Source organism: Trematomus bernacchii, unplaced genomic scaffold (assembly GCF_902827165.1).
Source record: "Trematomus bernacchii unplaced genomic scaffold, fTreBer1.1, whole genome shotgun sequence".
NCBI lineage: Eukaryota > Metazoa > Chordata > Actinopteri > Perciformes > Nototheniidae > Trematomus > Trematomus bernacchii.
In genome coordinates, this window is record NW_022987793.1 from 17,019 (window position 1) to 34,043 (window position 17,025).

Consider the following 17,025-nt stretch of genomic DNA (forward strand, 5'->3'; position numbering starts at 1 on the left):
ACAACATGAAGACAGGTAGGGTCAACACCTCATACTGGACAACATGAGGACAGGTAGGGTCAACACCTCATAATGGACAACATGAGGACAGGTAGGGTCAACACCTCATACAGGTAAGACAACATGAAGACAGGTAGGGTCAACACTGCATAGAGGTAAGACATACAGGTAGGGTCAACACCTCATACAGGACAACATGAGGACAGGTAGGGTCAACACCTCATACAGGTAAAACAACATGAAGACAGGTAGGGTCAACACCTCATACAGGTAAGACCACATGAAGACAGGTAGGGTCAACACCTCATACAGACAACATCAGGACAGGTAGGGTCAACACCTCATGCAGGTAAGACAGGTGTAAAGAGTCCTCACTGCGGGGGCTCTGCTCCTCCGGGGGCTCCTTTAGGTGTTTGAACTCCACGTTGACGTGAACCTCCACCCCGAGCAGCAGGGCCACCTTCAGCAGAACCAGCTGCAGCTGCCGGATACCTGCACAGGTGAGTCCCGTTAGAAACAGGAGAACTCTGACTGGTTTCTGTAAATTGATTAACACCATATAAGGATTTCCTGTTTAATGACTCTTTAACCTGTTAATGACTCTATAACCTGTTAATGACTCTTTAACCTGTTAATGACTCTTTAACCTGTTAATGACTCTATAACCTGTTAATGACTCTATAACCTGTGACTCTATAACCTGTTAATGACTCTATAACCTGTTAATGACTCTTTAACCTGTTAATGACTCTTTAACCTGTGACTCTATAACCTGTTAATGACTCTATAACCTGTTAATGACTCTTTAACCTGTTAATGACTCTTTAACCTGTTAATGACTCTATAACCTGTTAATGACTCTATAACCTGTTAATGACTCTATAACCTGTTAATGACTCTATAACCTGTTAATGACTCTATAACCTGTTAATGACTCTTTAACCTGTTAATGACTCTATAACCTGTTAATGACTCTATAACCTGTTAATGACTCTATAACCTGTAATGACTCTATAACCTGTAATGACTCTATAACCTGTTAATGACTCTATAACCTGTTAATGACTCTATAACCTGTTAATGACTCTATAACTGTGACTCTATAACCTGTTAATGACTCTATAACCTGTTAATGACTCTATAACCTGTAATGACTCTATAACCTGTGAGACTCTTTAACCTGTTAATGACTCTATACTGTTAATGAGATTAACCCTGTAATGACTCTTTACCTGTTAAGACTCTATAACCTGTTAATGACTATAACCTGTGACTCTATAACCTGTTAATGACTCTATAACCTGTTAATGACTCTTATAACCTGTGACTCTATAACCTGTTAATGACTCTATAACCTGTTAATGACTATATAACCTGTTAATGACTCTATAACCTGTGACTCTATAACCTGTTAATGACTCTATAACCTGTAATGACTCTTTAACCTGTTAATGACTCTAATACCTGTTAATGACTCTATAACTGTTAAGACTCTATAACCTGTGACTCTATAACTGTTAATGACTCTATAACCTGTTAATGACTCTTTAACCTGTTAATGACTCTATAACCTGTTAATGACTCTATAACCTGTTAATGACTCTATAACCGTTATGACTCTATAACCTGTGACTCTATAACCTGTTATGACTCTATAACCTGTAGACTCTATAACCTGTAATGACTCTATAACCTGTTAATGACTCTATAACCTGTTAATGACTCTATAACCTGTTAATGACTCTATTAACCTGCTGACTCTATAACCTGTTAATGACTCTATAACCTGTTAATGAACTCTATAACCTGTGACTCTATAACCTGTTAATGACTCTTTAACCTGTTAATGACTCTTTAACCTGTGACTCTATAACCTGTGACTCTATAACCTGTTAATGACTCTATAACCTGTTAATGACTCTATAACCTGTTAATGACTCTATAACCTGTTAATGACTCTATAACCTGTTAATGACTCTTTAACCTGTTAGGACTCTATAACCTGTTAATGACTCTATAACCTGTTAATGACTCTATAACCTGTTAATGACTCTATAACCTGCCTTAATGGACTCTATAACCTGTAATGACTCTATAACCTGTAATGACTCTAAACCTGTTAATGACTCTCTTAACCTGTTAATGACTCTATAACCTGTTAATGACTCTATAACCTGTAATGACTCTAGAACCTGTTAATGACTCTATAACCTGTGACTCTATAACCTGTTAATGACTCTTAACCTGTGATCTATAACGTTAATGACTATACCTGTTAATGACTCTATAACCTGTTAATGACTTATAACCTGTTAATGACTCTTTAACCTGTTAGATTATAACCTGTTAATGACTCTTTAACCTGTTAATGACTCTATAACCTGTTAATGACTCTATAACCTGTTAATGACTCTATAACCTGTGACTCTATAACCTGTTAATGACTCTTTAACCTGTTAATGACTCTATAACCTGTTAATGACTCTATAACCTGTGACTCTATAACCTGTTAATGACTCTATAACCTGTGACTCTATAACCTGTTAATGACTCTATAACCTGTTAATGACTCTATAACCTGTTAATGACTCTATAACCTGTGACTCTATAACCTGTTAATGACTCTATAACCTGTGACTCTATAACCTGTTAATGACTCTATAACCTGTTAATGACTCTATAACCTGTTAATGACTCTATAACCTGTTAATGACTCTATAACCTGTGACTCTATAACCTGTTAATGACTCTATAACCTGTGACTCTTTAACCTGTTAATGACTCTATAACCTGTTAATGACTCTATAACCTGTGAATGACTCTATAACCTGTGAATGACTCTATAACCTGTTAATGACTCTATAACCTGTTAATGACTCTATAACCTGTTAATGACTCTATAACCTGTGACTCTATAACCTGTGACTCTATAACCTGTGACTCTATAACCTGTTAATGACTCTATAACCTGTTAATGACTCTATAACCTGTTAATGACTCTATAACCTGTTAATGACTCTTTAACCTGTTAATGACTCTTTAACCTGTTAATGACTCTATAACCTGTTAATGACTCTATAACCTGTTAATGACTCTATAACCTGTTAATGACTCTATAACCTGTTAATGACTCTATAACCTGTGACTCTATAACCTGTTAATGACTCTATAACCTGTGACTCTATAACCTGTTAATGACTCTATAACCTGTTAATGACTCTATAACCTGTTAATGACTCTATAACCTGTTAATGACTCTATAACCTGTTAATGACTCTTTAACCTGTTAATGACTCTATAACCTGTTAATGACTCTATAACCTGTTAATGACTCTATAACCTGTTAATGACTCTTTAACCTGTTAATGACTCTATAACCTGTTAATGACTCTATAACCTGTTAATGACTCTATAACCTGTGAATGACTCTATAACCTGTTAATGACTCTATAACCTGTTAATGACTCTATAACCTGTTAATGACTCTATAACCTGTGACTCTATAACCTGTGACTCTATAACCTGTTAATGACTCTTTAACCTGTTAATGACTCTTTAACCTGTTAATGACTCTATAACCTGTTAATGACTCTTTAACCTGTTAATGACTCTATAACCTGTGAATGACTCTATAACCTGTTAATGACTCTATAACCTGTGACTCTATAACCTGTGACTCTTTAACCTGTTAATGACTCTATAACCTGTTAATGACTCTATAACCTGTTATAGAGTCATTAACTGACTCTATAACCTGTTAATGACTCTATAACCTGTTAATGACTCTATAACCTGTTAATGACTCTTTAACCTGTTAATGACTCTTTAACCTGTTAATGACTCTTTAACCTGTTAATGACTCTATAACCTGTGAATGACTCTATAACCTGTGAATGACTCTATAACCTGTGACTCTATAACCTGTGACTCTTTAACCTGTTAATGACTCTATAACCTGTTAATGACTCTATAACCTGTTAATGACTCTATAACCTGTTAATGACTCTATAACCTGTTAATGACTCTTTAACCTGTTAATGACTCTTTAACCTGTTAATGACTCTATAACCTGTGAATGACTCTATAACCTGTTAATGACTCTTTAACCTGTTAATGACTCTATAACCTGTTAATGACTCTATAACCTGTGAATGACTCTATAACCTGTGACTCTATAACCTGTTAATGACTCTATAACCTGTGAATGACTCTATAACCTGTTAATGACTCTTTAACCTTTTAATGACTCTATAACCTGTTAATGACTCTATAACCTGTTAATGACTCTATAACCTGTTAATGACTCTATAACCTGTGACTCTATAACCTGTTAATGACTCTATAACCTGTTAATGACTCTATAACCTGTGACTCTATAACCTGTGACTCTATAACCTGTTAATGACTCTATAACCTGTGACTCTTTAACCTGTTAATGACTCTATAACCTGTTAATGACTCTATAACCTGTGACTCTTTAACCTGTTAATGACTCTATAACCTGTGACTCTTTAACCTGTTAATGACTCTATAACCTGTGACTCTATAACCTGTTAATGACTCTATAACCTGTGACTCTATAACCTGTTAATGACTCTATAACCTGTGACTCTTTAACCTGTTAATGACTCTATAACCTGTGACTCTTTAACCTGTTAATGACTCTATAACCTGTGACTCTATAACCTGTTAATGACTCTATAACCTGTTAATGACTCTATAACCTGTGACTCTATAACCTGTTAATGACTCTATAACCTGTTAATGACTCTATAACCTGTTAATGACTCTTTAACCTGTTAATGACTCATAACCCCATATAAGGACTTCCTGTTGACTCACTGATGTGGTCGATGGCTCCGGCGCAGAACCTCCCGTAGAACCTCTTGGCTCCGAGGCCCCTGAGGTCGTGGATGGTGAAGGGCCACAGGTGCAGAACGTTGTTCCGGGAGAAGCAGTCTCTCTTCTCCAGGAGAACCACCCGGGCCCCGAGGAACCTGAGCTCCACCGCTGCCCGGAGACCACAGGGCCCCGCCCCCACCACCACACACTGACCAATCACAGAGCAGTTAGTGAGTAATGAGTCCTGACGATGCTGCCTTCAGGGTCTCTACAGGTAAAGATAACTAGTTCCTCTACAGGTAACAGATAACTAGTTCCTCTACAGGTAACAGATAACTAGTTCCTCTACAGGTAACAGATAACTAGTTCCTCTACTGGTAACAGATAACTAGTTCCTCTACAGGTAAAGATAACTAGTTCCTCTACAGGTAACAGATAACTAGTTCCTCTACTGGTAAAGATAACTAGTTCCTCTACAGGTCAAGATAACTAGTTCCTCTACAGGTAACAGATAACTAGTTCCTCTACTGGTAAAGATAACTAGTTCCTCTACAGGTCAAGATAACTAGTTCCTCTACAGGTAAAGATAACTAGTTCCTCTACAGGTAACAGATAACTAGTTCCTCTACAGGTAACAGATAACTAGTTCCTCTACAGGTAAAGATAACTAGTTCCTCTACAGGTAACAGATAACTAGTTCCTCTACAGGTAACAGATAACTAGTTCCTCTACAGGTAATACGTCCTAACGATGCTGCCTTCAGGGACCCAGCAGTAATACGTCCTAACGATGCTGCCTTCAGGGACCCAGCAGTAATACGTCCTAACGATGCTGCCTTCAGGTACCCAGCAGTAATACGTCCTAACGATGCTGCCTTCAGGGACCCAGCAGTAATACGTCCTAACGATGCTGCCTTCAGGGACCCAGCAGTAATATGTCCTAACGATGCTGCCTTCAGGGACCCAGCAGTAATACGTCCTAACGATGCTGCCTTCAGGGACCCAGCAGTAATATGTCCTAACAATGCTGCCTTCAGGGACCCAGCAGTAATACGTCCTAACGATGCTGCCTTCAGGGACCCAGCAGTAATATGTCCTAACAATGCTGCCTTCAGGGACCCAGCAGTAATACGTCCTAACGATGCTGCCTTCAGGGACCCAGCAGTAATACGTCCTAACGATGCTGCCTTCAGGGACCCTGCAGTAATACGTACGGTCGTCTTCCTGCTGGGCCCCTGGTACTCCGGCCTCGCCGCCCTCCTCTCCAGTTTGGCCCCCAGAGCGTCGGCCCTCCAGTAGCCGAGCCGGCGTCTGATTGGTCGATACGGAGGCTCCTCCCTCCCCAGCTGCAGCAGGTCGGTCAGCTGACTGAAGCTCCACAGCGCCGCCCTGCAGGATGCCGCCGACACGAAGCCATCAAACAGCTGCTGCGCTCGGCATTCTGGGTACGACTCGTCTCCCATGGCGACCCCGGAGGCTGCAGGGCACCATTGGGGGGGGCGTCACCTGATGATGCTGTCACTGATGGGATCCAGCTCAGTCTTGGAGGACTTAAACAACAACGTGTGTGTGTGTGTGTCACACACAAAGAGCTTCACACACCACAGCTCTATCAGCACACACACACACTTGAATATGTATTCATATAAATAGGTATTAATGTTCTTCTTCTAAACGCGTCTAAAGTATTATTTAATATTATGTTTTAAATGTTTTCTTGATTGTGTAAAACTACCTTTTATTTATTTAACTTTCTCTCATACACTTTCCTGTCTTTGATTTAAAATAAAAAGTAATCTTCTAATATTTAAAATACACAAACACACACTCCATAAAGACCCTGCAAACACACACACAGTTTTAATGTAAATGTGTGAAATGATCGGTGTGTTACTCACGTCTCCGAGCCGCTCTCCCTCTGCAGCCGACGTCTAAATCCACTCTAATCACACACACACACACACACACACACACACACACACACACACACACACACACACACACACACACACACACACACACACACACACACACACACACACACACACACACACACACACACACACACACACACACACACACACACACACACACACACACACACACACACACACACACACACACACACACACACACACACACACACACACACACACACACACACACACACACACACACACACACACACACACACACACACACACACACACACACACACACACACACACACACACACACACACACACACACACACACACCACACACACACACACACACACACACACACACACACACACACACACACACACACACACAGTAATCTGTATCCACGCTAACGAGCTAACGAGCTTAACGAGCGCTGACCTTCTTCTTCTCTCCGTGCAGCAGCGCCACCACCAGGACGTTTAATGAATTATTTAAGACTTTAGTTTCTCAGGAGTTTTTATTCAGATTTTATATTTTTCAGATATTTTATAAACATTTTCATGATAAAAACGTTATTTAAATGTCAATAAAGTGCCTCACATTTAAATAAGAAAACATGAGATATATACTATTATATTATTGATCATTTATCAGAAACTCTTTCAATAGCAGCGTTTATTCACGAGCCTCAGATTTAATACAAAATAACAAACGGTTTGTTCGTCGGCGGACGTCGTCAGGAGTTCTGCTGAAAACACAGAAATAAAGTTTTCAACATTTTGAATAAAACTGATATTTTAAAATACATTTCAGGCTTTTGTAGGAATAGAAATAAATCTTGAGGATTCAAATAGAAAAATATATAAATAACATACTGATAGAATTGTGGAAAAAAATGTTAAAAGTCGTATTGAAATACGAAATGGGTATTGAAATGTTTAACTTAATAAAAATACCAGACGCTTCAAATATTGTTCCATTGTGCTGCATTTAAAATGAAAATCATAGATATTTGGTGAAATTAAAGTTGTAACTTTATCAGAGAAACAAACAATTATAAATGTAAACGTTGCGAGAAAGAATTCAGAATAATTTAAATTCTCGTTAACTTTAGTTAATTTTACCCACAATGCCCGGCCCACTCGTTAATAGTGTCTCTCACCAGCAGAGCTCGTCCTCGAGTCTCGATCGGCAGCAGGAAGTTCCCCAGAGCGCAGATCACACAGGTCACTGCAAACGGGCTGAGAGCCAGAACCACCGACTGGGACATCAGCACCTGAAGTACACACAGAGAAAACACCTGAAACTCACCTGTACGACTATCAGAGGACCCTGAACACACCTGACTCTATAAGATGAACCTGAACACACCTGACCCTATAAGAGGACCCTGAACACACCTGACTCTATAAGAGGACCCTGAACACACCTGACTCTATAAGAGGACCCTGAACACACCTGACTCTATAAGAGGACCCTAAATTCACCTGACTCTATAAGAGGACCCTGAACACACCTGACTCTATAAGAGGACCCTGAACACACCTGACTCTATAAGATGAACCTGAACACACCTGACTCTATAAGAGGACCCTAAACTCACCTGACTCTATAAGAGGACCCTGAACACACCTGACTCTATAAGAGGACCCTGAACACACCTGACTCTATAAGAGGACCCTAAATTCACCTGACTCTATAAGAGGACCCTGAACACACCTGACTCTATAAGAGGACCCTGAACACACCTGACTCTATAAGAGGACCCTGAACACACCTGACTCTATAAGAGGACCCTGAACACACCTGACTCTATAAGAGGACCCTGAACACACCTGACTCTATAAGAGGACCCTGAACACACCTGACTCTATAACAGGACCCTGAACACACCTGACTCTATAACAGGACCCTGAACACACCTGACTCTATAACAGGACCCTGAACACATCTGACTCTATAAGAGGACCCTGAACACACCTGACTCTATAAGATGAACCTGAACACACCTGACTCTATAAGAGGACCCTGAACACACCTGACTCTATAAGAGGACCCTGAACACACCTGACTCTATAAGATGAACCTGAACACACCTGACTCTCAGAGGACCCTGAACACCTGAGTCTCAGAGGGACCCTGAACACCTGAGTCTCTGAGGGACCCTGAACACCTGAGTCTCAGAGGGACCCTGAACACCTGAGTCTCTGAGGGACCCTGAACACCTGAGTCTCTGAGGGACCCTGAACACCTGAGTCTCTGAGGGACCCTGAACTCACCTGACTCTCAGAGGACCCTGAACACCTGAGTCTCTGAGGGACCCTGAACACCTGAGTCTCTGAGGGACCCTGAACACCTGAGTCTCTGAGGGACCCTGAACACCTGAGTCTCTGAGGGACCCTGAACTCACCTGACTCTATAAGATGAACCTGAACACACCTGACTCTCAGAGGACCCTGAACACCTGAGTCTCTGAGGGACCCTGAACACCTGAGTCTCTGAGGGACCCTGAACACCTGAGTCTCTGAGGGACCCTGAACTCACCTGACTCTATAAGATGAACCTGAACACACCTGACTCTATAAGATGAACCTGAACACACCTGACTCTCAGAGGACCCTGAACACCTGAGTCTCTGAGGGACCCTGAACACCTGAGTCTCAGAGGGACCCTGAACTCACCTGACTCTCAGAGGACCCTGAACACCTGAGTCTCTGAGGGACCCTGAACACCTGAGTCTCTGAGGGACCCTGAACACCTGACTCTCTGAGGGACCCTGAACACCTGAGTCTCTGAGGGACCCTGAACTCACCTGACTCTATAAGATGAACCTGAACACACCTGACTCTCAGAGGACCCTGAACACCTGAGTCTCTGAGGGACCCTGAACACCTGAGTCTCTGAGGGACCCTGAACTCACCTGACTCTATAAGATGAACCTGAACACACCTGACTCTCAGAGGGACCCTGAACACCTGACTCTCAGAGGGACCCTGAACTCACCTGAGCGATGAAGGGGGCGATCATCCCTCCGATGCGGCTGAAGCTTGTGCAGAAGCCCATCCCCAGAGAGCGGGCCACCGTGGGATAAACCTGAGAGACGTTGTGATGTTTATCATTTATTTATATTTAAATGAATGTAACCAGTAGATCCTGACGCACCTCAGCCGTGTAAATATAAACCACGCTAAAGTTCATGGAGACCAGCGCGCGCAGCAGGAACAGCAGAACCGTGAAGCCAAACCTGCGGAGGAACAGAACCAGAACCAGATCAGAACCAGAACCAGATCAGAACATAACCAGAACCAGATCAGAACCAGAACCAGATCAGATCAGAACCAGAACCAGATCAGAACCAGATCAGAACATAACCAGAACAGAACCAGATCAGAACCAGATCAGATCAGAACCAGAACCAGATCAGAACCAGATCAGAACATAACCAGAACAGAACCAGATCAGAACCAGAACCAGAGGTCCTCATAATCAGAGGTCCTCATAAACAGATCAGAGGTCCTCAGAGTTACTCACATGGAGGAGCAGATGTTGAGCAACATGAACAACATGGCCGCCACCAGCTGCAGCATGGTCATACTCAACTTCCGTCCAAAAATGTTCAGCAGACAGATGTTTACAGGGACAACTGAGAGGAAGAAGGACACGTTATAAAGGAACTACAGCACGGTCACATGACTTCACGTCACCACCGCTAAGCTAAAGGTGGCTAATGTTGGGCTATAAAGGAACTACAGCACGGTCACATGACTTCACGTCACCTCCGCTAAGCTAAAGGAGGCTAATGTTGGGCGTTCAGTGGTCTCATTTAGACCCTTGTCAGCACAGGATGTGGTTCTTACGGGCGACCTCCCCCAGGCAGCTGATGAGCAGCGTCTGGTAGTCGTTGTTCTTGAATGGGATGCAGAAACAGAGTCCGTCGGGGTGCTTGTGTTTGACGAGGTGTTCAGGGTCCGGGTCCGTCACACACAGCAGGTTCTTCTCCAGCAGCTCCGAGCTGCTCAGCACTGAGCCGTAGTATGCAAAGGACGCCACGAACCTGAAGGCACCACAGAGAGGTATTCATATTCAGTATATGTTAAAGTACTCACCATGAGTACCACAGCAGCAGAGAGGTATTCATATTCAGTATATGTTAAAGTACTCACCATGAGTACCACAGCAGCAGAGAGGTATTCATATTCAGTATATGTTAAAGTACTCACCATGAGTACCACAACAGCAGAGAGGTATTCATATTCAGTATATGTTAAAGTACTCACCATGAGTACCACAGCAGCAGGGTCGTCCTCCTGAAGGCGGGGCTTAGCAGAATCCTCCAGCTGCCTCGCTCTTTCTGAAACACAGGTAAATATATGTATTTGTTTGTTTATATTGACAGTTTAAAGACCTCTAAATGATTGATTGTGTATTTGAATGATTGATTGTGTATTTGAATGATTGATTGTGTATTTAATCACCACGCTGGGCTCCACCAGGCGGCCCGGAGGGAGAGACGAGCGGTTCATTTTGGCGATTTTCTGCAGCGTCTCCAACGCCGCCTGAACGTTTCCTGCTGACACGTTATAACGAGCAGACTCCGGGATGAACTGAGAGACAGGTGAGAGACAGACAGGTGAGAGACAGGTGAGACAGGTGAGAGACAGACAGGTGAGAGACAGGTGAGAGACAGACAGGTGAGAGACAGGTGAGAGACAGGTGAGAGACAGGTGAGACAGGTGAGACAGGTGAGAGACAGACAGGTGAGAGACAGGTGAGACAGGTGAGAGACAGACAGGTGAGAGACAGGTGAGAGACAGACAGGTGAGAGACAGACAGGTGAGGCAGGTCAGAGACAGGTGAGAGACAGACAGGTGAGAGACAGACAGGTGAGGCAGGTCAGAGACAGGTGAGAGACAGGTGAGACAGGTGAGAGACAGGTGAGAGACAGACAGGTGAAAGAGAGACAGGTGAAAGAGAGACAGGTGAGAGACAGGTGAGGGACAGGTGAGAGACAGGTGAGAGACAGGTGAGAGACAGGTGAGAGACAGACAGGTGAGAGACAGGGGAGAGACAGACAGGTGAGAGACAGGGGAGAGACAGGTGAGAGACAGGTGAGAGACAGGTGAGACAGGTGAGAGACAGACAGGTGAGAGACAGGTGAGAGACAGACAGGTGAGAGACAGACAGGTGAGAGACAGACAGGTGAGAGACAGGTGAGAGACAGACAGGTGAGAGACAGGTGAGAGACAGGTGAGAGACAGGTGAGACAGGTGAGACAGGTGAGAGACAGACAGGTGAGAGACAGGTGAGACAGGTGAGAGACAGACAGGTGAGAGACAGGTGAGAGACAGACAGGTGAGAGACAGACAGGTGAGGCAGGTCAGAGACAGGTGAGAGACAGACAGGTGAGAGACAGACAGGTGAGGCAGGTCAGAGACAGGTGAGAGACAGGTGAGACAGGTGAGAGACAGGTGAGAGACAGACAGGTGAAAGAGAGACAGGTGAAAGAGAGACAGGTGAGAGACAGGTGAGGGACAGGTGAGAGACAGGTGAGAGACAGGTGAGAGACAGGTGAGAGACAGACAGGTGAGAGACAGGGGAGAGACAGACAGGTGAGAGACAGGGGAGAGACAGGTGAGAGACAGGTGAGAGACAGGTGAGAGACAGGTGAGAGACAGGGGAGAGACAGGTGAGAGACAGACAGGTGAGAGACAGGGGAGAGACAGGTGAGAAGACAGGTGAGAGACAGGTGAGAGACAGACAGGTGAGAGACAGGGGAGAGACAGGTGAGAGACAGGTGAGAGACAGGGGAGAGACAGGTGAGAGACAGGGGAGAGACAGGTGAGAGACAGACAGGTGAGAGACAGGGGAGAGACAGGTGAGAGACAGGTGAGAGACAGGTGAGAGACAGGTGAGAGACAGGGGAGAGACAGGTGAGAGACAGGTGAGAGACAGGTGAGAGACAGGGGAGAGACAGGTGAGAGACAGACAGGTGAGAGACAGGGGAGAGACAGGTGAGAGACAGACAGGTGAGACAGGTCAGAGACAGGTGAGAGACAGACAGAGGAGAGACAGGTGAGAGACAGGTGAGAGACAGGTGAGAGACAGACAGGTGAGAGACAGGGGAGAGACAGGTGAGAGACAGACAGGTGAGAGACAGGGGAGAGACAGGTGAGAGACAGACAGGTGAGACAGGTCAGAGACAGGTGAGAGACAGACAGAGGAGAGACAGGTGAGAGACAGGTGAGAGACAGGTGAGACAGACTGACAGGTACAGGTGTGTCTCACCTTGAAGAGGAAGAGCAGGATGATGCTCGGGGTCACAGAGAGACGGATCATCCACCTCCAGCCGAACGAGGGAACCACGAGCATCCCCAACACGATGATGAGCATGGACCCTATCATCCAGAACACCTGAGAACAGAGAGCATCATGGGAGATCACCTGAGAACACCTGAGAACAGAGAGCATCATGGGTGATCACCTGAGAACACCTGAGAACAGAGAGCATCATGGGTGATCACCTGAGAACACATGAGAACACCTGAGAACAGAGAGCATCATGGGTGATCACCTGAGAACACCTGAGAACACCTGAGAACAGAGAGCATCATGGGTGATCACCTGAGAACACCTGAGAACAGAGAGCATCATGGGAGAACACCTGAGAACACCTGAGAACAGAACACCTGAGAACAGAGCATCAAGGGAGATATCCTGACTGACAGAGAGCATGCTGGGAAATGTAGTCATTCAGAGTAAATCAGACTCACGGTGGCCAGAGGCAGCAGGATGGCTCGGTATTTAGCCGGGATGAACTCCGTCTTCAACACGAAGCTGCAACACACAACACGTTATCTGAGTGTGTGTGCGTGTGCATGTGCGTGTGTGTGTGTGTGTGTGTGTGTGTGAGTGTGAGTGAGTGTGTGTGTGTGTGTGCATGTGAGCTTGCGTGCGTGCGTGTGTGGTGTGTTCACTGACCCCTGGGACACTCCAGCCACCCCACAGCCCACCATGCTGCGCAGGAAGATGAACCAGCCGTACGACGGGGCGAAGGAGGTGAGCAGCGAGAAGTACGCACTCCACACGAAGCCCCCGAACACAACCTGAACACACACAGTATGTTACCTGTAGTACTCATAATACTACCTGTAGTACTCATAATACTACCTGTAGTACTCACAATACTACCTGTAGTACTCACAATACTACCTGTAGTACTCATAATACTACCTGTAGCGGCAATACCTCCCTATGAGGTAGCTGCTGAGAGGCTAGAAAGTGCTCTTTGCTGTGACGCGTTTCATGTAAGAGTCCGTACTCATTTGTAGTCCATGGTGTTTAATAAAACGAAAACAAACAATATACAACTCCAGACAGAAAGTATCAGAGCGCCATTCACCCTCTTCCTTCATCATATCCTCCAAACCGGCATCCAACAGGTGACTAAATAAACCACACCCACGTGACCATTGCCGGAAGTGATAAACAATAAGAATGAAACGCGATGCAAACAGAAATACAAGATAATAATACAAATAATAAGTAAGGCAAAACAAGCATTGTGGCTCCTGCCCTACCTGTAGTACTCATAGTACTACCCTACACAGTACTATATGTATACTATAACAGGACTGACTGACCTTCCAGCGGCCCTACCTGTAGTGACACAGTACTATATGTAGTACTCATAATACTACCTGTAGTGACACAGTACTATATGTATACTATAACAGGACTGACTGACCTTCCAGCTGCCCTACCTGTAGTGACACAGTACTATATGTATACTATAACAGGACTGACTGACCTTCCAGCGGCCCTACCTGTAGTGACACAGTACTATATGTAGTACTCATAATACTACCTGTAGTGACACAGTACTATATGTATACTATAACAGGACTGACTGACCTTCCAGCTGCCCTACCTGTAGTGACACAGTACTATATGTATACTATAACAGGACTGACTGACCTTCCAGCGGCCCTACCTGTAGTGACACAGTACTATATGTATACTATAACAGGACTGACTGACCTTCCAGCGGCCCTACCTGTAGTGACACAGTACTATATGTATACTATAACAGGACTGACTGACCTTCCAGCGGCCCTACCTGTAGTGACACAGTACTATATGTATACTATAACAGGACTGACTGACCTTCCAGCGGCCCTACCTGTAGTGACACAGTACTATATGTATACTATAACAGGACTGACTGACCTTCCAGCGGCCGTACCTGTCGGCCAGGTAACCACTCAGAATGCCGCACACCATGAAGCCCAGGAACACCATCTGAGAGGAAGCATGATTATTAATATAGAGATCAATAAATAAACTTTAAATCAATAAATAATATATAAAGAGACTCACGGTGGAGACGAGGGCGACCTGCCAGTCCTGAAGACGCCACTCACAGCGAATCTCTGGAGAAACTACAGCGAGCAGCATGATCTCCATCGCCTCGATTATCTATTGATACATTCAAGTAATTCATAATTCTACTTAATAAATATAAAATGTTGTAGAAATGTCACTTTTTAATATCTGCAGTATTTAATCTCCGAGTCATTAAAGGTGGGGTAGGTAAGTTTGAGAAACCGGCTCGAGATACACTTGTTGTTATATTCCATGGAATGCTCTTAACATCCAGATAGCAATGAATATCTGAAGTGCTTTGACAAAAAATCCATAAAGAAATATCATCTGTGGAAGCTGTAGTACTGTAAAAAGCACGACCAATCATCTGAGCCGGCTAAAATAACTGGATGGCCTACCTGCCTGTCAGCCTTCCATCGGGGCACAAACTTATCTCGTGCCCTCATTGGTCATGTGCGCGTTCGTGTGTGTTGGAGGAGGGGCTCTGGAAGGAAGTGGCAGATTTTCTCCGGTTGTGTATTTTCAAATTCTAGCGATCTCGAGCCGGTTTCTCAAACTTACCTACCCCACCTTTAATGTAATAATAATAATAATAATAATAATAATAATAATAATAATAATGCTCACGTTGGTGCTCCCCATGATGAGGAACAGCAGGATGTGGAAACGGCCGAAGCCGATAAACTCCACCGCGTCCTCGACAGTGAACGTCTCGTCTGCGGACCACAGCTTATTATTTACAGAAATCTAAAAATAATAATAATAGTTAATTATAAGAATAAACAAAGTCAGACTCACCATTGTTGTTGTTGTTGTTGTTTCCTTTGCCCTGCCGCTTGTGTGCAGGTTTCTCCTGAAGCTCCATGTCCTGCAGCTGGATGGAGCTGACCAGCTGTGCTGCATCCCCCATCCTACACACACACACACACACACACACACACACACACACACACACACACACACACACACACACACACACACACACACACACACACACACACACACACACACACACACACACACACACACACACACACACACACACACACACACACACACACACACACACACACACACACACACACACACACACACACACACACACACACACACACACACACACACACACACACACACACACACACACACACACACACACACACACACACACACACACACACACACACACACACACGAGGCAGGAGGGACTCAGGTTTAACCAAACTCAGTTCATAAATACATAGATTTAGTGAACATGTTTCTCATCAACAACAACAATAACAACAACAACACGCTGTAAAAGCAGAAACTGACCAAACTGAACTAAATATTGAGATTGATGTTATTATTTATTAAATGAAAGCGTCATCAGTCTGTCAATGAGACCAGTTTAAATCACTTTATTTAATGAATCTAGAACTAAACGGTGGATTGTTTTAAAGCCAAATTAACTTTAATACTCTTTTCTTTTATATTCAGTTGTTTTTGTTCCGGGTTTGAATCCACTTTAAATCCGGAGGAAACTTGAAATCATCAGATTCTGAACAGAGTTTGGCGGAGATTAAAGCTGAGTTTTAAAGCTGAGTTCCGGTCATAAACTGAGATGTATTACCGCGAGGTATCAGGTAGATAAACAGACTGATCATAAACACTCTCACTTCCGATCCCGTATCGACAAGCTCCCGCTGTTTCACGGGCGTAGATGAGTTCCTGTTGAACGTGTTTCTCGGTATTTCGCGGTGTTGTACTCACACGGAATCTGTCCTCATTCTGCGGGAACTCTTTCAAGTGAACCTGTTCTTCTGCTGTTTACCTGCTCTGTTTACCTGCCAGGTAACCCGGAAGCTCCACGTCACTGAGGGGAGACACACCTTCA

At 44.0% G+C, this 17,025-nt stretch overlaps 1 protein-coding gene across 4 annotated transcripts; it reads right to left on the reverse strand.

The window, feature by feature from the left end:
• Positions 1-7,424: 7,424 nt before the first annotated feature.
• On the reverse strand, positions 7,425-17,025 carry svopl (SVOP-like). 4 transcript variants are annotated; one of them, XM_034149821.1, is made up of 16 exons: positions 16,902-17,025; positions 15,948-16,060; positions 15,777-15,865; positions 15,144-15,242; positions 14,994-15,065; positions 13,746-13,870; positions 13,538-13,601; positions 13,053-13,178; positions 11,243-11,371; positions 11,045-11,118; positions 10,625-10,821; positions 10,299-10,410; positions 9,930-10,011; positions 9,771-9,860; positions 7,930-8,043; positions 7,425-7,512 (listed from the first exon to the last, which is right to left on the reverse strand). In XM_034149821.1, the coding sequence occupies exons 1-16, from the start codon at positions 16,916-16,918 to the stop codon at positions 7,504-7,506; spliced, it is 1,512 nt and encodes a 503-aa protein (XP_034005712.1). In that variant the 5' UTR covers positions 16,919-17,025; the 3' UTR covers positions 7,425-7,503. The 4 variants fall into 4 exon arrangements, with proteins under 4 accessions (XP_034005712.1, XP_034005711.1, XP_034005713.1 ...); XM_034149820.1 differs by having other exon boundaries at positions 7,425-7,515; XM_034149822.1 differs by having other exon boundaries at positions 7,425-7,515; positions 16,808-16,902.

What these genes read in the sequence shown, in the direction of transcription:
- svopl (XM_034149820.1), bottom strand. An exon ending in TCCTGCTCTTCCTCTTCAAG is followed by an intron (nt 11,372 to 13,052) that starts GTGAGACACACC and finishes CCTGTCTCTCAG; the next exon opens with TTCATCCCGGAGTCTGCTCG. An exon ending in CTGCCTGGGGGAGGTCGCCC is followed by an intron (nt 10,411 to 10,624) that starts GTAAGAACCACA and finishes TCTTCCTCTCAG; the next exon opens with TTGTCCCTGTAAACATCTGT.